The sequence below is a fragment of the Peromyscus eremicus genome, chromosome 8b (assembly GCF_949786415.1).
Source record: "Peromyscus eremicus chromosome 8b, PerEre_H2_v1, whole genome shotgun sequence".
NCBI classification, from domain to species: domain Eukaryota; kingdom Metazoa; phylum Chordata; class Mammalia; order Rodentia; family Cricetidae; genus Peromyscus; species Peromyscus eremicus.
This window is the reverse complement of record NC_081424.1, coordinates 17,960,740-17,986,577: the sequence shown is the minus strand read 5'-3', so window position 1 is coordinate 17,986,577 and position 25,838 is coordinate 17,960,740. Positions and strand designations below refer to the sequence as shown.

Genomic DNA, 25,838 nt, shown 5'->3' with positions numbered 1-25,838 from the left:
ACCCTCACCGCAGGTCCCAGAATGCATCACCGCTCCGACGGATCTGGAGAGGGGCATGCTGGGATCTCCTTCCCGGCGACTGAGGAAGGGCTGTTGTGCGTGCGGCACTGCGGAGGGCCGTCGCAGGCCCGGGGTCCCTCTCGGTTCGCGGTGGGGCGGAGTCCCGGGAGGCCGGGCCCGCGGCGCTCGCTGGGGCGGGCTGTGCGGGCCGCGGCGCCGGGCAGTGGTGGCTCCGGCGGCGGGGAGGGGCGGCGCTGCAGCCGCGGGTCCCAGTCCACAGGCCCGCCCTGGGTAGCCGCAGATCCGGTTCCCGGAGCCCGGTGGGACGTTGGCGCAGAACTTTGTCAGATTCGGGCCTGACCGCCTTCGCCACCGGAGTACCCAGGCTAGCCCTCCGCCAGCCTGGGCCTGTCTCGCTCCCAGCGTATCCTTTATCTGCCGTGCCCCAGCCTGTGTAAGAAACGAAACTGGGTGCCAAGAGAACCGACTTCCTTCTCGAATCAGACAATTATTTTCCTTGTCTGGAGAGAAACGAGAAAAAGAGAAAAAAAAAAAAATGTAGAGAGATTTTGTAAAGCTGAATTTAGATGAAGGGGATAATTGTCCTCCTTTTTCTTTTCTGGGATTAAATACTTGACAGCTAGGTGATCGTCTGGCTAGGAAAGTGGTGTGGTTGCTTGAAAAGGTTTGTTTGGTTTGGCTCTTTTTAAAACACCTTCCTATAAGTAGTCAGCATTCCATTAGCCCATCAAATCTAAAGTCTCGGGACGTGTTGGACTTCAGAGGACTTCAGAGGAATGAGCTGTTAGCTAACATAATGAAACCAGCGTCTGTAACCCAGTTTGCTAGATTCTGGAGTAAGTGCTGTTTTCCCACAGCCTTTCAGCTTTTGCCTTTGGACTCTGCAGTATGTGTTTGCCTTCCGTTACTTTCTGGCTTTCGTGACCTGTCTGATCCAGGGTTTCCATGTATGCAAAGTGATACATGTAAAAAACGGTAGCTGTAGTGTTCAGTTTGCCATATGTAAAGCTCTGAAATGTTACTAAGGTGCATTTACCCTCATAATACTGCATGCAAGTAAGTATGTTGATCAGTAGTAGACTGTTGTTTTCTTTTAACTTTATCTTGCATGGACAACTAATAAATAAATGTACTTTTTTACTACTTCTTGGACCAAACACTTTGAGTTTTCGTTGTGTGAGATGGAGTCTCACTATGCAACACTGACTGGTTTGGAACTCACTGTGTAGACCAGGCTGGTCTCTAAGAACGGAGGTCCACCTGCCTCTGCCTTGGGAGTGCTGGGATTAAAGGCGTGTGTGCATCACCATGCCCTATTGAAATGTTTTATTCATTTTTTGAATTTTACTATTACCTTTGATATCTTGAAATTCAGGCACAGGTTGAATAAATATCCTTTTCCTAAAATTTTTGGAAACACAAGGCTAAACACAAAATTTACGAATGTGTCATGTATATCTTGTGTTTCCATGTATATTTATACATGTATATTTATATTTTCAGCATGCCTGTGTTTTGACTGTCATCCCTCACATGAGATCAGGTCTAGATCCACTTGTGATGTCGTGTCAGAGCTCAGAATTTTTGGATTTTGGAGCACTTGGAGTTTGGATTTTTGGATCAGAGATACTTAACCTGTAGTGAGGTTTTGGTTGAGACTTATAAATAACTGTGTACATTTAAGGAATGATAAGTATTCTTTGCCAAAGCTAAATACAGCTCCAAACACTCCAAGAGTCCCAAATCATTTTATGAAATATGCTTTTCTTCAACTCTCACTGTCAGACTTACGACTTTGTTTCATGTCTAGGTGCATGCCCCTGCCATGCTCTCCTGTGACATATGTGGAGAAACAGTGACCTCCGAACCAGATATGAAGGCTCACCTCGTTGTTCACATGGAAAACGAAGTTATATGTCCGTTTTGCAAGTTGTCAGGTGTAAACTACGATGAAATGTGTTTTCATATTGAAACTGCTCATTTTGAGCAAAATACACCAGACAGAAACTTTGAGAAGCTAAATGCAAGACAGTATGAAAATCCAGACAGTAAGAATACCACCCTGCAGAGTGCAATGGAAGTCAATTCAAGTATTCATTCAGCCTGTGCGTCCAATTTTCCAAAATATTCACCTCAAAGCCTTCCTAGAGATGGGATTTTAAAACATGAAGCTTTTCATACAGAGAACATAACCGAATCTAGAAAGTACCCGAAAAGCCCAGAGAAGCAGTCTGGATTGTCTGTGGTACAAGGACCAATTTACGGGACAACGTACAGTCTCCCCGAATGTCCATTTTGTGGAAAAATAGAGGGGCGTAGTCAAGATATGGAGATGCATGTAAAGACAAAGCATGCCAGTCTCTTAGAGGCGCCATTAGAAGGTAAAGTGTTCAACTTATTTAAATTGTTATAAAAACAATAGTCTCACTTTAATCTGTGGTATCAAGTTGGCTTGTTCACTGTTACAAATGTGCTTTTAAGATTCAATTTCTGACATATCTTATTCAGTTGCTTTGAAAATATATTCTCAGTAGTAATCCTTAACTTAAGCTGTTGTCCACCCCTATGGCTTACCCTTTAATTTTTGCAGGATTTACATTTTAGATGTGTTTGCTTTCCATCTGTTTCCTACAGTGGTATTTTTTCACTCTGAGATAATAAAGGTATGCACTTATATTCTTTTTTGTTTGTTTGTTTGTTTTTGGTTTTGGTTTTTCAAGACAGGGTTTCTCTGTGTAGCTTTGCACCCAGGCTGGCCTCGAACTCACAGAGATCCGCCTGGCTCTGCCTCCCGAGTGCTGGGATTAAAGGCGTGCGCCACCACCGCCCGGCTTGCACTTATATTCTTATTTCTCACACTTTTATTTCATTTGAATTATGTGTATGTTGCGTGTACTAGTGTATAATGTGAGAGTTCGGAATCTAAAATTTTCCTATATTGATTCATAATAATTTTTAAGTTATTATATCTGTATGAGTCCATTTCTAGTCTTCCAGCTCCTATTTACTTAGCTATTCCTTACTACTCTGCTACTTTAATAACTATCATTTTGTAACCTGTAATTAATATCAGAGAGGACAGTTCTTTTCATTATTTCCTTAGGCATTCTCACTTTAAAGATTTTTATTATTGATTGTGTGTGTCTGTGTCTGTGTCTGTGTGTCTGTGTGTCCATGTGCAGGTGCCTATGGAGTCCAGAAGAGGGAACTAGGGTTATGAGTGTGTGTGTGTGTGTGTGTCTGTGTGTCTGTGTGTGTCTTTGTGTCCATGTGCAGGTACCTCTGGAGTCCAGAAGAGGGAACTAGAGTTATAACTGGTTTTGAGCTCCCCAATGTGGTTGCTGGGGACTGACTTCTGGTCTTTGGAAGAGCAACAAGTACTCTTAACTGCTGAGGCATCTCTCCAACCCTTCATTACTTATTTGCTTAATTTTTAGGACCATTTTATTAAATTGCACGCAAACTATGTTGAACTGTTGTTTGACGTTAAGTCGTAGTCCATTTCCACATTAATCCGGGTTATCACTTATATCCCTCCACAGAGACTTCTCACTTTCTTCACTGTTCGTGCTCTTTTATTTAATTTACTTTTGCAAATTTATAGACACATTGTCAATGTGTCGGTGCGCTGATTCTCACCTAGGAAGTGTGACTGTGAGTGAGAAAGAGTCCCGTTGTCATTAGTAGAACAGAGGAAGTCAGAGTGGTGAGGTAGAAGGAGAGGTAAGTAGAAGAGGGACATCTGAGAAGACTTCAGATGTTAGCAGATACTGGCCGTGTTGATAACGAGGATGTCAGTTATGCTGTTGTGGAGCTAAACTGGAGTAAAGGAAAAGATTAGTCTGGGTGAAGATCAGGGCCCACTCCTGTTCATACTGAAGTTAAGAGGGAGGGCAAGATACTCGTCTAGGGCTGACATTTTCAGAAAGTGAAACTAAGTATTTATTATTTAAGAAAAGATTAGCTACTGAAAGTTTATAGTTCTATAGTCTGGAAACAGACTAGTAAAGTGGTGCAGCTTTTGAAGAAGGAAAAAACACTGGTTTGAAAGGGAGCGGAGGAGACGCGTTTTCTACTTCTAGGACTGTGGTGATATATTGTGTACCCTAATAAACTTGCCTGAGGATCAGAGGACAGAGCCAGCCACTAGATTAGACATAGAGGCCAGACAGAGGTGGCACACACCCTTAATCCCGTCACTTGAGAGGCAGAGCTCCGTCTGGATCTCTTGAGTTCAAGGCCACACTGGAAACAGAGCCAGGCAGTGGTGGCACACATCTTTAATCACAGTACTGGGAAGCACACATGCCTTTAATCACAGTACTGGGAAGCACACTCGCCTTTAATCCCAGGAAGTAGCGGCAGGGCAGAGAAAGGTATATAAGGCGAAAGGAAACAGGAACTAAAGCAGTTCATCTGAGACCCTTTCGAGTGAGGACTCAGAGGCTTTCAGTCTGAGGATTCCTGGAAACAGGATCAGCTGAGGAGTTGATGAGGTGAGGTTGGCTGTGGCTTGCTCTGCTTCTCTGATTTTTCAGCTTTCACCCCAATATCTGTCTCCGGGTTTTTTATTTAAAGACCATTGAAGATTTGAACAACATAGGACCATGAAATAGAAAGCCCTTTTGTTAGAGAACAAGGCCCACTATTCTCATTAATAACCGGTTAATACAAGAAATGAAGTGACTATCCAGAGAACACTTGGGGCGGCAGAACAGCTGGCCGGCTGGTGGCATGCTATGACTTCTGTGGCTTGAGGCAGGAGGAGGTGGGAATGAGAAAGTTGATAGCTTGCGTCAGCGCAGTTGAAAAGAGTGCCAGTGGTTAAAGACTGCTAAGACCCAGATGCTGGCTGATTAGAATTGAGTCATTGCTAGTGTTGGTGCTATGTCAGCCTTCCAGGAGTCCATGAATGGTGATGGCTGACCCACGAGACGAAGACTTCTGGTGGCAAACCTTCCTAACTCTTTAATATAGTTCCTCATGTTGTGGTGACTGCCAACCATAAAATTATTTTGTTTGCTACTTCATAACTGTAATTTTGCTACTGTTATGAGCCAAAATGTAAATATATGATACACAGGATATTTGATAATGCAACCCCCAAGGGGGTCCTGACCCACAGTCTGAGAACCACTGGTACAGACATCCGTGAATGAGGCAGGAGTTAATGTTAAGATGCTGATGATTGCCAGGTGGTGGTGTGTACCTTTAATCCCAGCACTTGGGAGGCAGAGGCAGGTCTGAGTCTGAGGCCAGAAACAGCATTAGAAATCCTAAGAGGATTTCTTCAGTTTGTAGATTTTTGGGTTTTGTTGTGTGGGCTTGCTTGTGTGTGTGTGTGCATTTGTGTACATGTGTTTGTGTGCGGTACGTTAAATTACATTTTGAGCAATAATATGTGTTCTCAACATGTACTTATACTTATTGGTATTTTTGTAATTTATTTTTTAAAATAAATTCCTAAAGCTGCAATTGCTAAGTAAAAGCACACCCACACTGTTATATTTAGTAGATATGATTAGCTTTCTTGCTTTTTACTTTGATTAAATTAATTTAGAAGCTGGGCGGTGGTGGCACACGCCTTTAATCCCAGCACTTGGGAGGCAGAGGCAGGCGGATCTTTGTGAGTTCAAGGCCAGCCTGGTCTACAGAGCGAGATCCAGGAAAGGCACAAAGCTACACAGAGAAACCCTGTCTTGAAAAACCAAAAAAAAAAAAAAAAAAAAAAAAATTAATTTAGAAATACAATGTGACTGTATAGCTCAAGCTGGTACTGAAATCTGAGTCTCCTGCCTCAGCTTCCCAAGTACCTGTGTTTTAAAATTAATATTTTAGTCTATTATGAAAGTTTCCTATAATATTATCCGTCCCCATTGAAGAAGCTGTGTGTTCCCTTCATCATGGCAGTTTTGCTTCCATGTCAGACCGGATCCTATGTGTATAAATTGCTCACTGCTTTCTCTCTGTGTAGGACTATAATTCTGAGCCCCTCTTCTCCACCTGTTAGAGCTAGGCTTTAGTCTTGCTATGATAGTTCTGTCTGTCCTGGCCTGTTGGAGTCATCTCTTTAATTTCCTGTTCCCAAGTAGGCAGGATGACTTCTGTGCTGAGCTTTGGGCTGGACACCTGAGATCAGTAACTGACCAGTTTTCATGGTGAATACTGGGAAGTTAGCACCCAAACCCTCCAGATTCATACCCACTTGGTTTTGGTTTTGCTTATTTCAACCACAGATGTGAATGTTTATTATTTTCTTATTATAGAGTAGTAAGAGAGCTCTGTACTGTTATCAATCTCTCATTTTGTCTCTAGAACCAGATAAGCACTTACTTCATTATTTAACCCATTGTGCCATACTCATCCCTGTATGCTCTGTTTCACAACCAAAAATCCAAGTCTTACAGATTAGCTGTCACCATCCAGTATACTCACCCAACGCTGACATAAGCACCACCAGTGTTCAAACAATATTCTAAAATTAATACAAATATTAATTTCAAAATAGCATATCTTTAGTTTGTGTATCTTGTATTTTGCCATAGCACATGTGTGGAGGTCAAGGGATGACATTTAGAAGTTAGTTCACCATGTGGGTCCCAGATACCAAGCTCAGGTCATCAGGCTTGGTGGCTAGCACCTTTATCTACTGACCCATCTCACTGGCCCCCAGAAAAGTAGTTTTTAAATACAACTATAAAGAGCTTTTGTTTTTACAATAAGGTTAGAAAGTCTTTGATATGTTTGGTTTGTTTGTTTGTTTATTGAGGCAGGGTCTCACTGTATAGCCTTGGCAGGCCTGGAAATTGATGTGTGGGCCAGCCTGGCTTTAACGTACAGAAGTCTGATTGCCTCTGCCTCCTTAGTGCCATGATTAAAAGTGTGCACCACTATGCCTGGTGACATGTTTAATGCTAACTACAAAAACATTTTACTCATCGGATAAAGTTGTGAGATTGTAAATAGTCCTTGGTGTGGGATGAAAAGTTTGAAAGATCTACAAATTAAATGAGCCTATCTGTGTCTCTAATCCAGACTGCCATCAACCATTCTATGACTGTCCCATGTGTGGACTCGTCTGTACAAATTACCATATTCTCCAGGAACATGTGGACTTGCATTTAGAAGAAAGCAGCTTTCAACAAGGTATGTTTATGTCTAAAAGTATTTTAATTTCTACTTCCTAGAATACACATTTCTGTTAGGTTAACGATACAGTGAAAAAAGCCATACTGTTTAAAAGTGGATCTGTTCTTTACATAATTCTTATGTAGCTGCACTGCTTTCCCTGAAGATGTTTTACAGAAAAGTTGTAAAGGATGAACTGTGGAGACAACATTCAAACCAAGGTTTTACTTGACATGTAGAGGGTTCACCATTTAAGATAATGCTTTTTAAATCATTTGTCATTTTGAAGTTTTTATTGACAAGGTGAGGCCATTCTTGATGGTTTGAAGTAATGAAGTTAGCATTTAGCCAGCAAAATTTTTGAACTAAGAAGCTGCCAATTTTTAAAAACTACATGAATTTATGTGAGTCTTGTAGCTATTGTGTGACAAAACTTTTCTGGGGAAGACAGAAAAAAAGGGAATCTGTCTATGACAGACTAAGGTAGTGATACTACCAACGTTGGCGGGTCAGTGAGTTTATTGCAGTTACTCAACATGAGGATGGGTGAGGAGTTACTTATAAGAGCAGAAATGACTGAAAGACAGCTGCATCCCCAAGGCCCACCCTGTCATGTGGGATAGCTCACAAAAGCTGGAGCACACTGCACACAGCCTGCAGGCAGCTCACCAGGTTAGAGAGTGCCCTTTCCAAGAGATTCAGTGGGTCTAACCCTCTCCTAGACAGCTCAGCTGGGTTCTGCTTTTTCAGGCTGCTGGTCTGGTCTGAGTCTTATTTACACCTGTGCTCCGCTCACTGAGTCTTTGCAGCTTGGCTCCCTTCTATCTGAGGGGGACCCTCCGCTTTTGTTGCTTACTCTGGCAGGGAGGGGCCTAGCAAATCTGGTCAGTTTCAGGCACTTCCTGCCGCTATTTTCCTTAAAGAGCTACCCTGCATGATGAAATGTTTCAATCTCAAGGAAACTGTTACACAACAGTAACCTAAAAGTTTTGATATGTGTGTTCAGTTGGTTGCCTGGCATCTAAAATTACTTATCTGTTTAATAATGACTTCACAAAATTTGTCTTATGTTCTCTTTTAAATTGTGTATGTGTTCATGTGTGTCCTTTGACTCTGGGACTCTTGTGAGCACCCCTACAAGAAATCTTGAACCATGGACCTCAGACTGGGTTCTCTGTCCTTTCCAAACTGGTTCTGGCATTTCCAACTTCTTGGTCTGAATCTCACTACTGACTTCTCTGTCTCTGGCTATCAGGAACTTTTTACTAGTATCTTCATGTGACCCAATGCCCTCATAACTCATGATGTTTAGTGATGTTCTCTCTGTCTCACTCTGGCTCTGTGTGTGTGTGTGTGTGTGTGTATGTTTCTGTGTCTGTATGCCTGTGTGTGGTGTTTCTGTCTTACCCTCAGTCCTGTTTTACTGGAGAACCCTGAAAAAATAAAGGAATCTAAGAAACAAGATACTATGTTGAAGCTACTGAGAAAAGAATCTGAGTTTTACTGGGAGAGAGTAAACAAGTCATTATGCTGTAAAATTATTCATCTTGTTTGGGTAAAACTATAATGAAATAGTTGGAGGTAGTGAATATATAGTTTGCAATTCTTTATTACTTTCTTCTTTCTTTATAATTTCTTTAAAAAATGAATCTCCATTAGTTGTATTCAGAGGCATCAATGAAAAGTGTCACTTAACCTTTCAACTTTTTTTTTTCTCAGCAGATAATACTTCCTAATGTTGTCAGGAAGATCAACTCAGTTAGTTAATGAGAAGAGCTTGTTACCGCCTGAGCGCTAAGTGAATATTGGTTGTTACTCTCTAACAGGCATGGACACAGTCCAGTGTTCTAGTGACCGAGAATTAGCTCACCAGCTTCAGCAAGAGGAAGACAGGAAGAGGAAATCTGAAGACTCAAGACAGGAAAGGGAAGAGTTCCAGAAGCTGCAGGTACAAAGACTAGTAACAGCTTTACTGAGTAGAGTTCTTATTTCCCAAGTGAGCTTTTGAGATGGCAACCTGTATCTGGAGATACGGCTCCACCATTAACAGATAAGATTCACAGCCAAAAAGAGTTCTACCTAGCCTGTCCATGTTATGTAAAAACTGCTTTTATCTGTGTACTTTATAGTTTGTTGAGGCGGGGGTGGGGGGGTGGGGGTGGGCACTTAAAAGTAGCTATTCTCCAAAGCAGGAGAGATGGCTTAGCAGTTAGGAGTGCTTGCTGCTTCGGCAGAGGACAGTTATAAGAGATGTAGAATTATAACTGCTTATAATTCTAGCTCCAGGTGATCCCATTTCTTCTTCTTACCTTCACAGTCACACACATACATACACACACACACACACAAAATAAATTTAAAAGATAAATAAATAAATAAGATGTAGCCATTCTTCACTATGTGGCACATGCCTTTAGTCCCAGCGTTAGGGAGACAGAGGAACATGAATGAACCTCTTGAGTTTGAGGCCAGCCTGGGACCCATTACCAAAAAATCCCCCAAACAAAACAAAGCAGTGTACCATCTGTTCAGATACTAGAATAATCATTTCAGATAAAATATGTGAAAATGTTCACAGAAAACACACAGGGGTTTGTTGTTTTCTTTTTTCTTTCTTTCCTGTGTTTAAATGAAGAATCAAAATAAAGAGTTTAGTGATTTGCCCCAGATTAGACAAAGATTAGGTAGAAAAATGTTCATGTAAAACTATGCAAATGAGGGGCAGATCGTGATAGTGTACTAAGAACTTGCCTGTCTGTTTACTTAAAATTATTGTGTATCTCTCCTTAGTCTTAAATTCCCTTAAAGATCACAATTTCTGGATTGGAGAGATGGCCCAGAGGTTAAGAGCACTGGCTACTGTTCTAGAGGACCCAGGTTTGGTTCCCAGCACCCACATGGCAGCTCATAATTTCAGACATTTTTATTTAATGAATGTTCAGAGATTGGTGTTTCATGATGTTTGAGGGCATATTTTCCTTAGTGGGTGTAGTAGCTATTGGATTAAACTTGCAGCATCTGAGGATTTTTAATGCATTAAAAATTTTAATGCATGTTTCTTCTTTTTCATTTCTAATTTGTGGACTATGGCTATTTGTACTGATAATGCTTGTGGAGTTTTTAAATGCCATTTGTATGTGTTAATAGACTAGTATAAATATAAACGGTTTGTGAGTGAATAGATCTGAAAATGTTCCCAGATTTACATACATCTGAAATCTGAAAGCCTTTTTTTTTTTTTTTTTTTCTCTCAGACATCTTACTCATGACTATTTTTCCTTGAAATGAGTTTTGGAAGATCTAACTTAGGGTTTTTACCACCTCACAATTCATTAGTTATTCATTTATAACTTAGGATTTTTACCACCTCACAGTGCACTAGTTCTTCATTTATTTGCAAACTGCTTTTCATATCAGAATTCAGGTGAATGAGAAGAATTGTTTTTTTCTAAGTCTTTTTCTTGCCGTACACACTAGTTCTACAGCACCGCAGCCATGGTTGTCTACATTAACAACTTAAGGGAGGGATGACTAATCTGGACTCACAGTTTCCGACTGTCATGGTGGGAAACACATGGAAAGGCCATTCACGTGACGGTGGACCAGATGTGACAGGAACCGAGCCTGCTTCTTGCCGGCCTCCTTTTGCCAGGGAAGCACAACTTCCCACACGTCCACAACCTCCCCAAACAGCACCTTGGTCTGGGACACAGGTATTTAAAACATGGCCTGTTGTTTGGGTACAATGCCTTTTGAGTATCAGCAGTAAGGAAGTCCCTAACGTTTAAGGAGTTTTGTTACTGTGTTAGTTACTTGTTGCTGTGATCAGATGCCTGACAAGCAGCAGCATAAAGGAGGGAGCCTTACAGTTGGGGGGGATGCAGTCTGTTAGAGCAGGAAGACATGGCAGGAGGAATGGGTGCTCACACTGCATCCACAGTCAAGGAAGCAAGAAAATGGTTACAGGTCTCAGTTCACTTTGTCCTTCGTGTTCAGTCTGGATGATGGTGCAGTACACATTCAAAATGGGTTTCCCACTTCAGTTAACCAAATCTATAAGCTCTCTCACATTCATTCCCTGGGGTTGCTTTCATGGTGATTTTTGTTTGTGTGTGTGTGTGTGTGTGTGTTCCTGTGCCCAATGCCATAAAGCACACGTGGAAATCAGAGAACACCCTTGGGAATCAGTTCTCTCCCTCTACTATGGGTTTCAGAGATCTAATTCAGGTCATCAGCCTGGCATGGTAAACACTTTTACACACTGGGTCATTCCAGCAGCTCTTCCTGCTGATTCTAAATCTCCTCAAGTTGACAGTCAAAACACTGCAACTCTGCCATTTGTCAACTTGACACCCAAACACATCATTTTTAAACCATAGTTTTTCACCACTTGTCTCCTGTGACTATCCATCAGTCCAACCTCAAAAGTCCCCATAGTCTTTAATAGTGTCAGGACTGTTTGAAAGTGTAAGTATGGAGTCTCTTAGCACACTCAGGAGGCACTGTCTTTTTTTCCTTTTTTTTCCTTTTTTTTTTTTTTTTTTTTTTGAGACAGGGTTTCTCTGTATAGACTTGGAGCCTGTCCTGGATGGGATCTCGCTCTGTAGACCAGGCTGGCCTAGAACTCACAGAGATCCACCTGCCTCTGCCTCCTGAGTGCTGGGATTAAAAGCGTGTGCCACCACTGCCAGGCTTCAGGCACTGTCTTAACTGGAAATTCCTATAACATTACAATTTAAAAAAAAAAAAAGTTTCATGCTATCTCATAATGTACAGTGCATTTGTTTTTACTGCAGAAGATTGCATAGTCTCTAATACAGTACTGTTCAAAAGTCAAAGCACAGAGTCTTTTGTGAGGCTCACACAGTCTCTGAACTGTAAGCCTCTCTAATATTACAAAACAAGTTTCATGCCTCTACCATATGATGGTAGAGAATAGATGTTCTGACTCCATAAAAGAAGAATGGGGACATAGCAAAAGAAATATCAGCCCAAAGCAAAACACAGCCCAGCAGACCAAGCACCAAATCCTGCAGCTTCATGTTAGGCATCTGGGCCTTGTGATGGAATCACTGGGCTCCAGAGGCCTGGGTAGTCCTGCCTCTCTCGCTCTGCTGCCTCTAACACAAAGAGCCTTTCTTTTGGACCATTTCACTCTGCCTACAGCTTTCCTCAGTAGATGTCCTGTGGCTCTGTCATCACCAGCATCCTAGGATCCTATTACAACTTATGCTTTACCCTCACAGCTTTACTCACTGACCTCTTAGGGCCTCCTTGCTGTGACTGCTGTGGGAGGACCCCGCCACACACTCATGGCCTCAATGGCTCTCTAGACCCATGGTGCAAGACCCAGTGAGTCTCGTATCATTCATGCCTGCAAAATCAGCACCACTTCGACAACACTCAAATTCTGTTACTTTCTTGGGATGGAGCCTGGCCCCTTGGACCATAGTTGCATTTGACCTTGAGTGTCAACCATGGGAAAACACTTTCCTATATGATGGTTTTTGATTAGGGAACCCTTCAGTGGCATTCTTAGTTTAGGCCCTCTCCTTTGGAATGAATTGCTTTTCTTTTCATTAGATAGAGCCTTTAGTGGATAAAAGTAAAGAATCTTTCCTGTTGTCTCAGGGCACATTTCTCTCTTAATGTGCTTGTCTCTGTAACAGTTTTCTTAGTTACTACTGTATTGCTGTGAAGAGACACCATACCAAGGCAACTCTTATAAAAGAAAGCATCTAAGTGGGGTCTTGTTTACAGTGTCAGAGGGTTAGGCCATTATCGTAGTGGGGAGTATGGCAGAGGCAGGAAGACTAAGAGTAGGAGCTGGGAATTCACCTAGATCAGCAGGCAGCAGGCAGAGGGAGAGCCTGGGCCTGCCATAGACTTTTGAAACCTGAAAGTGTACCCCAAGTGACACACTTCCTTCAACAAAGCCATACCTACTCCAACAAGACTACACCTCCTCATCCTTCCCAAACGGTTCCACTAACTGGGGACCAAGTCTTCAGACGTAGAGCCTATGGGACCATTCTCATTTAGATCACCACAACAATTAACTGCTGCTTAAAAAAATAAGTTATTTGTGGGTATGAGTGTACACATGCCATGGCAAGCATGTGGAAGTTAGAGGAAAACTTCTGAGAGTTGGTTCTCTCCAACATTGGGTGTGAGGTTTTAGATAATCAGGTTTCAGAAGCAAATGTCTTCACCCACGGAGCTATCTCACCCTGCAGCTGCTTTCATACCTGTTTTGTCTGTAACTTTGAGCTAACACTTTTCCTTACCACTTCATTTTTCCAGCGCTCTGTTCTACCTTGTGCTCTACAGTAGACCTACATAAGGGATAAGCTGTAATCATGATGCAGTCTGAATGCTGTCTTGTCATACCGGTTCATGACTCCTTCAACTTGAGTGAAGTTCTTAGCACACAAGCAGGAGGAAGCTGAATTCTTTGCCAGAAGATAGCCTGAATGGCTTCTAGCCCAGTCTGCCTCCGAAACCACCTGAGCCAGTCCTCCCTCCACTCTACATTTTTCCTGGCATTCTGGTCTTCCCATTCTATCAGAATGGCCCCTTACGCCCTGCTTCCAGTATTCTAGGGCTTTTTGAGCCTGAAGTTCCAAACTCTTCCACAGTCCCCCTCAGACAGGTTCCGGAGGCCTGAGACCTCTGTGGTTGTTTACTCCAGCAGACGCCCACTCCTTCAGCTTTCCTACACCTCACTTGGTGCTTTGCTCAAATAACTGACGAAAAGCACCTTAGGGAAGGAGGGTTTCTATGAACAGGCTGAGGAAGGTGTGGCTGCTGGTCACGTGACATTCACAGCCAGGACGCAGGGACAGATGGTCGAACATCTTGATCCTTTTTATTCAGTCTGTGAATTACAAGGGATGGTGTCATGTTCAGGGTGGGTTTCCTGTCTCTATTAGCTCAATCTAGACAGACTCACAGACATGCCCTAAAGTGCTTCTATAGTGAATTTAAGTCCCTTCAACCCTGATAATCAAAGATTAACCGTGACACAGGTGTAACTTTGTAAGTTGTTTGGACCTCAGGAAGCTTATCCATAAAGGCAGTTTATATGTTTGAGTCTCAGTTCATTTTGCACAAACACAGCCATTTACTCTGTAGCATGATTGAGTGATCTGTGGGTAAAATGGGACTCTGTGAATTAGTGTTGGTCCCTTTACCAACTGTATCTTTACAGTTTTGCCTTTCACAAGACCTTTAGCAGAAAGATGGGTCTTTCATTCCTATACTACCAGGAAAGCAACTAATTATTTATAAGAGCTACAAAAGCTTACAGAGAAATATCTAATTATTAAGTTATGGATGTATGGTTTAATTTTTATAAAAATCTTTACAGTTACTTGTATGAAAAAAATTCATAAACCAGACTATTTCAATGTACATTTCCAAAAATTAAAAAAACAGTTGTAAGTTTCCATTTGGTTGAAGTACAGGGGGCACAAAACTAAGTTATTTGCTTTTCTGTTCAATAGCGGCAGTATGGTTTGGATAACTCTGGAGGTTACAGACAACAGCAGCTGTGGCATATGGAGAGAGAAGTCAGCAGGGGAAGAATGCATCCCTCTGAATTTCATAGCAGAAAAGCCGACATGATGGAATCGATAGCTGTTGGTATTGATGACGGAAAAACAAAAACTTCGGGTGAGTGCTTAAAACTCCAAGCTGCAGTTTCATATTGCATCCACCACTGCATCTGTCACTCGAGTTTGCTGAATTTTCAGTCAACAGTTTATTTATATAGTTTCAGGTGAGATTGTATGTTCACACGTTTTTTTTCCAAAAAGTTTAAAACTAAACTTCTATTTTTATAGTAAATAAGTCACTTAAAATAATTTAGTTTCTATTGTGTTAACTACCAGCAATGGGGAATGGACCTATAGGGTTTTGAAAAAATATTTTTATTAGCATATATTAATTATATGTAATACGTTTCACTATAATATTTTCATACAGGTATGTAATATATTTTGGTGACATTCCCCACCACCCCATTACCCTCTTTTGTCCTCCTGCTCCTGTTGGTCCCTTTATTCCTTTCCCAGCCTGTGTCCACCACGACCCCTTGACCCCCTCCCATATCTGCTTCCATGTGGTTTTTTTTTGGTTTTTCGAGACAGGGTTTCTCTGTGTAGCTTTGTGCCTTTCCTGGAACTCACTTGGTAGCCCAGGCTGTCCTCGAACTCACAGAGATCTGCCTGGCTCTGCCTCCCGAGTGCTGGGACTAAAGGCGTGCGCCACCACCGCCCAGCCATGTGTTTTTTTTTTGTTTGTTTAGAGTTATTTGGTTCTGGGTAAGGGTTACGTATAAGAGCATAGATGAAGGGTTATTTACCAGCATGGGTCAGGGAAAAGATGTGTGTTTTACCACTCTCCAACCCCCAGTAACCATCAGCTTCCTATAGATCTGAGGGAGGGGAGGGGCCTTACGAGCTCCCAGCTAGCAATGGGTTAATGTCTGTAAATCCTCAGAGAAGGGTGGGTCCTTGTGAGCACCTCTCTCCTCTGTGCCTGGGAGACAGCTCTTCTGTTTCTCAATCCCCCTTCCTTGATGTTCGCTGAGCCTTGGAGGGGTTGATGTAGATATCCCATCTAGGACTGAAGAGGAAATAGTCACTTTTTCACCCTCAGTTCTTTGCCTAGTTACTGACACCCACTACCAAACACTAATCTATGGATGTAAATATAAACATTTAGAAGACAGGTCAATAGCATAGCATGTCAGTTTGGCAAAACTTGCTTTCCTCCTAGGGCTGCTGAGTTCCCTACCCAGGGGGCTTTTGGCAGTGGTTACAACATCACCAGACCAGACTTTGCTCATGTAGATACACCTTTAATCCAGTCAGAAACTGCCTGGTTACTCCAAAGCAGTCATGTCACTGAACTGTTAGCTTAAATTATTGGTTGTCTGAACACATTACAAAAACATAATGTAAGCCACCCACAGAATTTTACATCTCTTAGAGCCACATTGAAGGGGGAAAAAACCCCATAAAATTAGAGAAGCATTTCAGTTTATGATAGATTATGTATTGATAAATCCATTTCAAGTTGAAAATATTATAAGTTAAAATTGCATTTTGTATATACCTAGCCTACTGGACACAGTAGCTTCCCAAGATGTTACACTATTCACCCGGGCGGTGGTGGCACACGCCTTTAATCCCAGCACTGGAGGCAGAGGCAGGCGGATTTCTGTGAGTTCGAGGCCAGCCTGGTCTACAAAGCGAGTTTCAGGAAAGGCACAAAGCTACACAGAGAAACCCTGTCTCAAAAAACCAAAAAAAAAAAAAAAAAAAAAAGAGTAGCAAATGTCCTTTTCTGCTGAACCATCTCTCCAGCCTCATGGCAGAGATTTTTATTTGTTAATTATACAAGTGTCTGTTAGAGCAGTCATTATTTAATACCCCTTTACATATTTACAGCCTTGTTAAATTTAACAATAAAATATAATTTAACAAAAGGTAGCTTTTTAAAAAAAAATCTAAGGAAATTTAGGAATAAAAAATACTTGTTATAAGAAAAAAAAATTTTTTTTTCTTTACTGTGGTTGTATGATGTCATTGATAAGACAAAGGTTACCAGGAAATGAGGTATTTCTGTCTTATATGTAATATGCATGCCAGAGTATACTTGAACGTATATTACTTTATTCTTTTAGGTTTTCCCCTTTTTATTCTTAAAGGACTGTCTTAAATCTTGATCTCATCTGAGCCAACATTTATCTTTCTGTTCTGAGAGTACCTGTTCCATATCACTTCATCATTTTTTTCTCCATGTGTAAACTCAATACTCAGTCACAAGTCGTTTTCCTTCTTCTTTGTCTTGAATGTGAGTCTTGTTTAAGTATACATTTTCTAAAATTGATATCTAATTCCTGTTCTCCATGATAGTGGGCATAGCTACAGCTATTGGTTAAAGGATTGTTTTGATTTATTGGTTTTTAAACTTGTCTCCTTAAAGACATATTTCGATGTATTCCATTCAAATAAAATACATATAATGACTTTTCTTTTTTCATGCCACATAACCATGAGAAAGCATGAACCACAGAAAAGACATCGCTGCCCATTAGCTTTAAGTTTTTAAAGGAGGCAAAACATACACAAAGAACTGTAATGTTCTGCTGTGACAAAGTGTGGCTAGAGAAATAGGGTCATGAAAAAGTAAATGCACCGATTGTTTTTAAGAGTCAGAAGAAGGTAACTTGAAGATGATGTTTGGTCCTTATAGGTTTTTTAGGATTCTAAATGGAAGAAGAATATTCTAAAAGAAAGAATCATATGTAAACTTGTCCAAATACCTTGCTTAACCAAATTCTAGCACTCTAGTCTAGGGCCATATTTCTAGGGATATTGTCCCATTTATCTCTCTTTGGTTAGCACTTACTATCCTGTTATCTATACAAAGTACAATACTGAAGTTAAATTGAAACTCATGGCAGGATATTTCATTGTGAGGTCACAAACAAAATTATGTCAAGAAGAATAAAAAATGGAGGTCAGATGGAGGACCCTGGCATAAGCTTTATGTGCTGAGGATTGGTACTGATGCTGTAGCCTCTCAGGAGATACATACTTTAGGTGGAAGCAGATTAACAAGACTTCACAAGCTCCAGTGGTGCATGTAACAAATGGAAAGACAGGAAGAGTATTCATTCTGCGGGGGTGCTTTTGTGTCCCAGGCTTTGCAATTGAAGAGCTTAAAGATGCAGACAACTTCAGTCAATGCAGGGAGTGCCATTTTAGTGTTAGAAAACTTGGGTTGTGGGCACAGTGAGAACATGAGCTAGGGTTGTAGCAGTGAGAAGATGAATTTAAAGTAGAGTTGGTAGGATTTTACTGTGGAGCTTGAGACTGATGTTAGACGTAAGCAGCCATGTAATGGTGATAACGAATCTTCCTAAGTATTCTAAATCTCTCCTATTTTAGGAATTATTGAAGCCCTCCATAGATATTATCAGAACACTGCCACAGATGTGAGGTGTGTGTGGCTCTCTGCAGTGGTGGATCACTTTCACTCATCTTTTGGGGACAAAGGTTGGGGTTGTGGTTATAGAAATTTCCAGATGCTGCTTTCATCATTACTACAAAATGATGTGTATGGTGACTGCTTGAAAGGTATGTAAAGTACTGTTATCCTCTGAGTTTATAATATACAGAGGGCATTATGAATAAGTGTCATAGAAACTCTTGTGGGTTCTTAGTGGAATATATGTTACTACGTGATATTATTGTTCAGCATATTAGTACCTGGCCTTGTGACTTGTTGGCTTACGTAATTTCAGGTATGTCAATTCCTTGTATTCCAAAAATTCAGTCCATGATTGAAGATGCGTGGAAGGAAGGTTTTGATCCTCAGGGAGCCTGTCAACTTAACAACAAATTACAGGGAACAAAGGCCTGGATTGGAGCATGTGAGATTTATACACTTCTGACCTCACTGAGAGTAAAGTATGTACCCGCTAACTCCAGTTAATATTATTGTATTCATTTGCAAATTACCGGCATTAAATTTAGTATTGACTAAAATTAAGTACCTTGGCTATTTTTTCCATGCTGTGATAAAATATGCTGACCAAAGGGACTTAAGTGAGAAAGGTTTTATTTTGGCTCACGTTTCAAAAGATACAGTCCATCGTGGTGGGAAGATGGGGAAGGCATAGAGCAGAAAGTAGACTGGCTGTCACATTGCATTGGCAGTCAGGAAGCAGAGCTTCAACAGGAAATGGGAACCTGCTGTAAAGGTTCAGGGTGTACCTCCAGTGATCTACTTCCTCCAGCAAGGCTCCACCTCCTGCCGTTTCCACAACCTTCCCAGATAGCACTACCAGCTGAGGACCAAGTCTGACAGGAGCCTACAGGGGACATTTCAGATACAAACTATGGTGGAAACCATTAACAGTTCTGAATATTTTTGAGGTTTCATTGCCGTGAGAGACAAGGATGCTTTCTTTATGCTGGGACTTAAAATGATCAAGCTATTAAATGCTTTTAGTTACACTTTATAAAATATTTTTTGAGTAACATAGAAGTGAGCCTACTTCAACAACCTCATTTATTCAAGATGACTCCATTTAAAAGAAGTATACCACCATAGTCTGAGACCAAGCAGGAGATACATGGATATGAAGGTGTGAACTCTCACACATTTTTCTATGCTCTTCACCAGTATTGTCTGGAACTGGAACTGAAGAAAATTGAATGTATTCAGAATATTTTTATATTTATTTATGTATTTTTAGAAAGTATTTAGAATGCTTTTAATGTAAAGAAATGACTGAGGATTAAAATCAGAATTCAGATTCTTTTTTTCTTTTAAAAAAATTACAAAAACCTACTGATATATTTCTGTGTTTACACTGTTATAAATTAGCTAGGTATAAAAAAATTTGCTAGGAGTCAGTTTTCTTTTTTAATGAGCCTTAAAAATTGCTATTTTACTATTAAGTTATATGTATACATACCTGCTTGTGTATATGTGCACATGAGTGCAGGTGCCTTTGGATCCCCAAGAGCTGGAGTTAACAGCCAGTTGTGACCAGATGTGGGTCTTCTGCAAGAGTAGTATGTGCTTTTAAGCACTGAGCAATTTCTCTAAGTTCCTGAGTTTTTGTTATTTTGTGTGTGTTGGAGTGTGCATGTGGAGGTTATAGACAAATGTGTGGAGTTGACCTCTCCTTCCTCCCTGATGTGGGTTCCAGGGATGCAGGTCACCAGGTCACCAGGCTTGCAGAGCAAACACTTTTCCCCGTGGAACCATCATCTCACCAGCTCCAAAGTCGGTCTCCAGTTGATGGTCAGGGGTAGAGACAGTAGACTGAAAGTGACTGTGTCCTAGACTCTAGCACGTGGGTTTTCAAAGTCCAGCATGGCCTTCATTTGCTGTGCAGGGAGACTTTCCGTGTTAGGAAATCTCTGTAACACTTAGCTCATTCATCAGTCTTAACATGAGTGGGGATTGGAATAATTGTTTTCCCCACAAAATGATAGTTTTTCTAAATAAGAGTAAAAATTATGTTTACTTTTTTCTTCATAGTGAAGTAATGGATACATAAATTTGTTCTGGATTAAGTTTTTTTTTTTTTTTTGGTTAGGATATTTACATTTATGCAGAAATTATCTCTAAATTATCTGCTTTGTCAATTGTTTAGGTGCCGCATTATTGATTTTCACAAGCCAACTGGTCCTTCGGGTACACACCCTCGCTTATTTGAGTGGATACTGAACTATTATTCTTCAGAGCGGGAAGGGAACCCAAAAGTTGTGTGTACATCTAAACCTCCTGTCTATCTCCAGCACCAGGGTTAGTAGATCACACAGAAACGTCACTTTTAAGATAGGAGAGTGACTTGCTTAAGGGCAGGGCAGGATTGTAATAGTGGAGGTGACGGCCTGGGAGGGGCTGTTGTAACCGATTGTCAGAGCTGCTTGTCGTTCTAATACGTTCTTGGGTAACACAGTTCTTGGAGCCTTTGCACTTCTGTGGTCTTTCTGGTTCACTGTTCTCATATTCATCCCTTGCCTTCTTCCTGTCTTTACCAACTGTCACCATGTTGAGCCTTTCTAGACTGCACTTATTTAAACGTGCAAATGTGCGTGCGTGCGTGCGTGCGTGCGTGCGTGCGTGCGTGCGTGTGTGTGTTCTGAACACACAGGAGCCCACACAGAGACTGCAAGTGTGTGTGTGTGTGTGTGTGTGTGTGTGTGTGTGTGTAGTAATAGATGTAATATATTAACTGTTACTTATACTTTGACTAGGTCACAGTCGAACAATTGTTGGAATTGAAGAGAAAAAAAACCGAACATTGTGTTTACTAATATTTGATCCTGGATGTCCTTCCCGAGAAATGCAGAAACTGTTAAAACAAGACATAGAGGCTGGTAGTCTCAGGCAGCTGCGGAAATCTGTGGGAAATCTAAAACATAAGCAGTACCAGATAGTAGCCGTAGAGGGCGTTCTTTCGCCAGAGGAGAAAGTTGTAAGTATCTCAGTATTGGATGAAGTGGCTTAAAATTTTTAGTTAAAATCAGCGTTATCTCTTTTTATCTCCTCACAACTCATTCTATTTCATGAGATGTTTGTAACATCACTGAATTTTGGGAATGGCCATTTTTAAATTTAGATGATACCTCAATGTTATTTAGTTGCTGAACTCATCTTCATAAAAAATTTAATTTTATAATTTTAATTTTTGATGTCAGGTAAGTGATCATTAGCAATAATGTGTTCTAAAAACAATCTATAACCTAACTCAGGTGGTCTTATTGATTATTAAATTTTGATTCTGAAGCTATATTTTATCCTTTTATCTTCTGGTTATACTCAGTTCTAGAATAACTGTTGCCTTTATCCTTTATAAGTTATGTGATGAATTCCAAATTACTGAAGAATTTCTAGGCATTAGAACACCTTCATTGAGGTTGTGAGCTGCAGGTACATCATAGCACACCAAGCCTAGAAAATGCATAAGATCCCAGATTGTAAAGATATTATTTTTTATTTTATTTTTAATTGCATGTATTTGTGTATGTCTGTGTGGGAGATTGTACATGGAGTGTAGCTCTCAGGGAAGCCAGAAGAGGGCATTAGATCCCATGGAACTGGAGTTACAGGTGGTTGTGAGTTGCTGGATGTGGGTTCTGGGAAATTCATTTGGGCCTCCTACAAGAGCACACTGTCCTCATAACCATCGAGCACGGCTCCAGCCTGAGGTCTGGAAATTTCATGAGAAAATTAGAAAGAGTGCTTATTTAAGGACCTCACATTTGTTTCCCTCTAAAGACGAAACAGGGCTTGAGAGGGACTTGGGAAAAAGCAGGATCAAGGGAAAGGAGTAACGTTTGAGACAGGAGCTAGCTCATCTCAGCTCACCTTGAAATAGAAATGCCAGGGTTGCTTGCTGGGTTACTCCATTTAATTATGCTTTAGAAGATTTCTTTGCAGTGTCTCTACTCCCCAATTGCAGTCTCCTTTGTAATCCTATTGCTAGCTTGGCCAGATAGTTAGGGTTCGTTTTAATTCTTCTCAAGTGTCCTGATGCTTGCCTACCAGTGCAAGTAACTTTTGAGAGTGTAGTGGTGGTCAGGTGTGGCCATGGGCTCCAGGGGAACAACATCTTAGCTGGCTTTTTTGTTTCCAGTTTTGGAAAGTGGGTCACTGTTGCTGTTAGAATACCAAACATGTTTTTTCTGTTCCTTGGGGATTAAGGGCTTGTTAGACAGTAGCTGTGCCTTTAAGAATTATCAGCATCCTAAGCGTTTACATATATCAGTGTACATGACATCACTGTAAGGTAAATGGTTATCGTTCCCATGTTATAAATGAGGACACTTATAATGAGTGGTAAAGTCAGACCTGCAGTGTGGGCAGTTCATCAGTGCTCGGCTCTGTGTTGCCTCTTGCAGGGATCTAGCCATCTATCTCTCTAGCCCAAGTTCTGATACTTTTTACTAAGTTTTACTAAATTATTTTTCTTTTCTTTTTGGTATTTCATACATGTATACAAGGCATTCTGATTATTCTCACAGCCGCCACCTTTTCTGCTTCCTTCCCACCCCATCAACCCACTCGTGGTTCTGGTTTTTTTTTTTTTTTTTTTTTTTTTCAAAAGAAAAAAAATTTTTTTGAGACAGGTGGCTGACCTGGGACTCATTGTATAGACCAGACTGTCCTCAGAAATCACAGAGACTGGCCTGCCTTTGCTTCCCAGTGCTGAAATTAAAGGTGTACACCACCATGTGTGGGTGCTGGGAACTGAGCTTACATCTTCTGTAAGAACAGCATTCTCAACCACTGAGCCAGTTTTCTAGCACCCTATTTTCACTTAAAAAATTTTTTTTCCAACTTTTGAGACAAGGTTTCATGTGGCCCAGGCTGGTCTTGAACTCACTGTGTAGCCTAGGTTAACTGTGAACTCTTCATTTTCTTACCTCAGCCTCCTGGATTATTGGTATTTAATACCATGCCTTGCTCCTTTTCACATCTTGATGATGGGTGTTAATTTGCCTCACTACATTCTTAGTTTTTTATTATGTTATCCCACTACTTTGAATTTGATTTAACCAAATTGGTTAAGTTTAGCTTAGTTTAATATGCTTTAGTTTGTAACCCAAATTTGGAAGCAGCACAATGAATGAAATTTCCTATTTTCTTTTAATATTTTTCTAACTCTGTAAGAGTTATATAATATATTTTGTATATTTGTATATATATGTATATAATATATTTTGATCATGTTTTCCTCCCTCTATTCCCCCAACTCCTCCTAGATCCACCTCCACCAAACACACAGAGTCCACTTTGTGCTCATATAGTCCTGGGTACGAGACCAGCCACTGGAACATGGTCAGCCTACCAGGGGCCGTACCCTGAAAGAAAACTGACTCTTGCTCACCCCAAGGCTGGAATACTAACTCATAATAAATAAGGATTTTGTTGTTGTTGTTGTTGTTTTTGCTTTTGAGACAGAGTCTCACTCTGTAGCTCTGCTGTCCTGGAACTCACGATGTAAACCAGGCCTACCTTGAACTCACAGAGATCCACTTGCCTCTGCCTTCTGAGTGGTGAGATTAAAGGATTTTTGAAGAGACATGGTTAGGGTGCTAACGAAGTAGCTAAGTTTTTTAAAGGTTCTTTGCTCATTGCTCTGTCTTCCTTTTCGTTTCTTCTTTGGTCCCCTGGTGTTCCTCACACCTCCTCCCATCTATATTTCTTTGTGGGCTAGCATTTTCACATTTGACACAGTCGTAACACAGTGCATAACATTCTGTTTCATTCTATTTTGTCTCTATCTAGAAGTTTCTTTATGACTTGACTTTTAAAATATGTAGTACTCATTTTTTAAGTTTTAGGCCATAATTTTCCACTAGGACTTTTCATTGTTATCTTGAAGAAAAAAATCCAGGTTTTATTTTCTGCATTAAAATGATAAACTACAGGGTTGACAAGATGGCTCGGCAGTCAAAGGTACTTGCTGCCAAGCCTGACAAACTCTAACCTCAGGGTCCACCTGGGATAAAGAGATCTGACTTCTGTAGGTGTGCTCTGAGCTCCGTGCATGTGTGCATGCACGTGTGCACAGATAAAATAATAAATTAAAAGAATGATAATGTAGCATATGTAATTAATTTCTAGATTATAATTCACAGGCTGTTTTCTTCTCAATTCTTTTTCAAGGCCAGAAAACAGGCTTCTCAAGTGTTTACAGCGGAGAAGATTCCTTGAGTGAAATATTTCGGTGATTTTGTACTGATCTTTTTTCTGATACAGAACTCTGATATAGTTGAAGAATTTGATTTCATTTAAGTCCTTGTTATAATATTTAAGTTGTAAATGCCTGTTAAGTTATACTTCTTAGTACTTCATTGTCTAGTAATTAGTTGAATAAAATACCTGGTTTGTGTTGTTGGTTTTGATTTCTTGTCCATGTCTCAGAAACTTGTTTTATGGTTATAAGCTAATATAAATGGGCCATTACTTGTATGAGTTACTCTCAGTACTTAACATCTATTAATACGTTTACTTTTAAAACATTTGTTTGAGGCAAGTACTATTATTAGCCCCATGAAGGAAGCTGACTCACTAAGAGATCAGGGATTAGTCCAAGAATATATCAAGATGGAGCCCATACTGGATTTTCCAGGGTTGTGTTCATCAAGACTTCATTGCTGTGACAGGCACACGAGAGCCTCTGGTGAGGCAGAACACCATGGCTTTTGGCGGTGGTGCTGCTAGAGCAGAGCCCCTGACTCACTGTGGCCAGAAAGCAGAGGGAGAGACAGGAAGTGGCCAGGAACAAGCTATATGCTCAGGAGCACAAGCACAGTGACCTGCTTCCTCCAATGTTCTCCAAGAGTGACATCAGATAATCCATCAAATGACTGATCACTGACTAGGTCAGAACTCTTCTGGTCCAATCAACTCAATAACTGGATCTACCAGTTGAGTCTAAACTGAACAGATGAGCTGGGTTTTGGGTTTTTTGTTTTGTTTTTAAGTGGGGGAACACTTCTATTACCATGTAATGAGAGCCCCTCCTCAATGTAGTAATCACCTTAATATATAGCCAGCTCTAAAACCAAGGGTTCTCTTGTTAAATATTTCTACTAACCCTACATCTCTGAGGAATGCCTTCTGGTTTAATGTGTCCTGTAGGATGAGTTCGAGATTCTGGTCAGACATTCCTTGTATGCATGTACACGAGAATCTGCTTACTCTGCCCAATAAACAAGGGAATTATTGAAAGACTTAGAAACTCACAGAATCTGTCGGTAACTTAGAGAAGTGGCTTGGAACCCAATCAAGTAGAGGCTACAATTTGGTGTCAATTATTAAAGCAGGAACAATCAAGTTAGAAGTTGTATAATGCTCAAATTTCAGATTATAAACAGAGTACATCTGATTGGTGTGGAACAGAAGTCCTCAGAAGGAATGAATACTGAGCAATTTAAAAAGGTTTCTACTTAAAAAGAGAGAGAGAGAGAGAGAAAGAAAAGGAAGAAAGAAAGAAAAAGAAAAAACCACAAAACCCTATTTGAAGGTTTTTACATAATTTTCAGTCTTACAGCCTCCGAAGGAGTCTCCCTGTCTTAATTCTCTATAATTTGTCTTTAACACTGAAGCCAAAATGTTCTAACCTTTACATGTGTTGGTGTGAC

The 25,838-nt window shown here is 40.7% G+C and overlaps 2 protein-coding genes across 12 annotated transcripts in view; one reads left to right on the top strand and one right to left on the bottom strand.

Annotated features, from left to right (window-relative positions):
• Kpna5 (karyopherin subunit alpha 5) overlaps positions 1 to 13,718 on the bottom strand; it is a 70,626-nt gene extending 56,908 nt beyond the window's left edge. For 3 of the 9 annotated variants that reach the window (XM_059272562.1, XM_059272564.1, XM_059272565.1), the window contains exon 1: positions 13,466 to 13,718. The gene's annotated coding sequence lies outside the window, so the exon portion shown is untranslated. Of the gene's footprint in view, positions 1 to 8; positions 522 to 13,465 lie in introns of all 9 variants that reach the window. The other 6 variants (XM_059272563.1, XM_059272561.1, XM_059272566.1 and 3 more) reach the window with 3 other exon arrangements.
• On the top strand, positions 167 to 24,596 carry Zup1 (zinc finger containing ubiquitin peptidase 1). 3 transcript variants are annotated; one of them, XM_059272555.1, is made up of 11 exons: positions 167 to 424; positions 734 to 1,077; positions 1,832 to 2,402; positions 7,057 to 7,167; positions 8,976 to 9,097; positions 14,655 to 14,823; positions 18,111 to 18,299; positions 18,467 to 18,632; positions 20,333 to 20,484; positions 20,940 to 21,160; positions 24,358 to 24,596. In XM_059272555.1, exons 2-11 carry the CDS (start codon positions 1,072 to 1,074, stop codon positions 24,403 to 24,405), a joined length of 1,755 nt encoding a protein of 584 aa, XP_059128538.1. In that variant the 5' UTR covers positions 167 to 424; positions 734 to 1,071; the 3' UTR covers positions 24,406 to 24,596. The 3 variants fall into 3 exon arrangements, with proteins under 3 accessions (XP_059128538.1, XP_059128539.1, XP_059128537.1); XM_059272556.1 differs by lacking the exon at positions 734 to 1,077 and having other exon boundaries at positions 167 to 685; XM_059272554.1 differs by having other exon boundaries at positions 167 to 1,077.
• Positions 24,597 to 25,838: the final 1,242 nt, after the last annotated feature.

Excerpts from the sequence above, each read along its gene's own strand:
- Zup1 (XM_059272555.1), top strand. Across the intron at positions 7,168-8,975 it reads AGAAAGCAGCTTTCAACAAG|GCATGGACACAGTCCAGTGT; the intron begins GTATGTTTATGT and ends ACTCTCTAACAG. Across the intron at positions 20,485-20,939 it reads TGTCTATCTCCAGCACCAGG|GTCACAGTCGAACAATTGTT; the intron begins GTTAGTAGATCA and ends TACTTTGACTAG.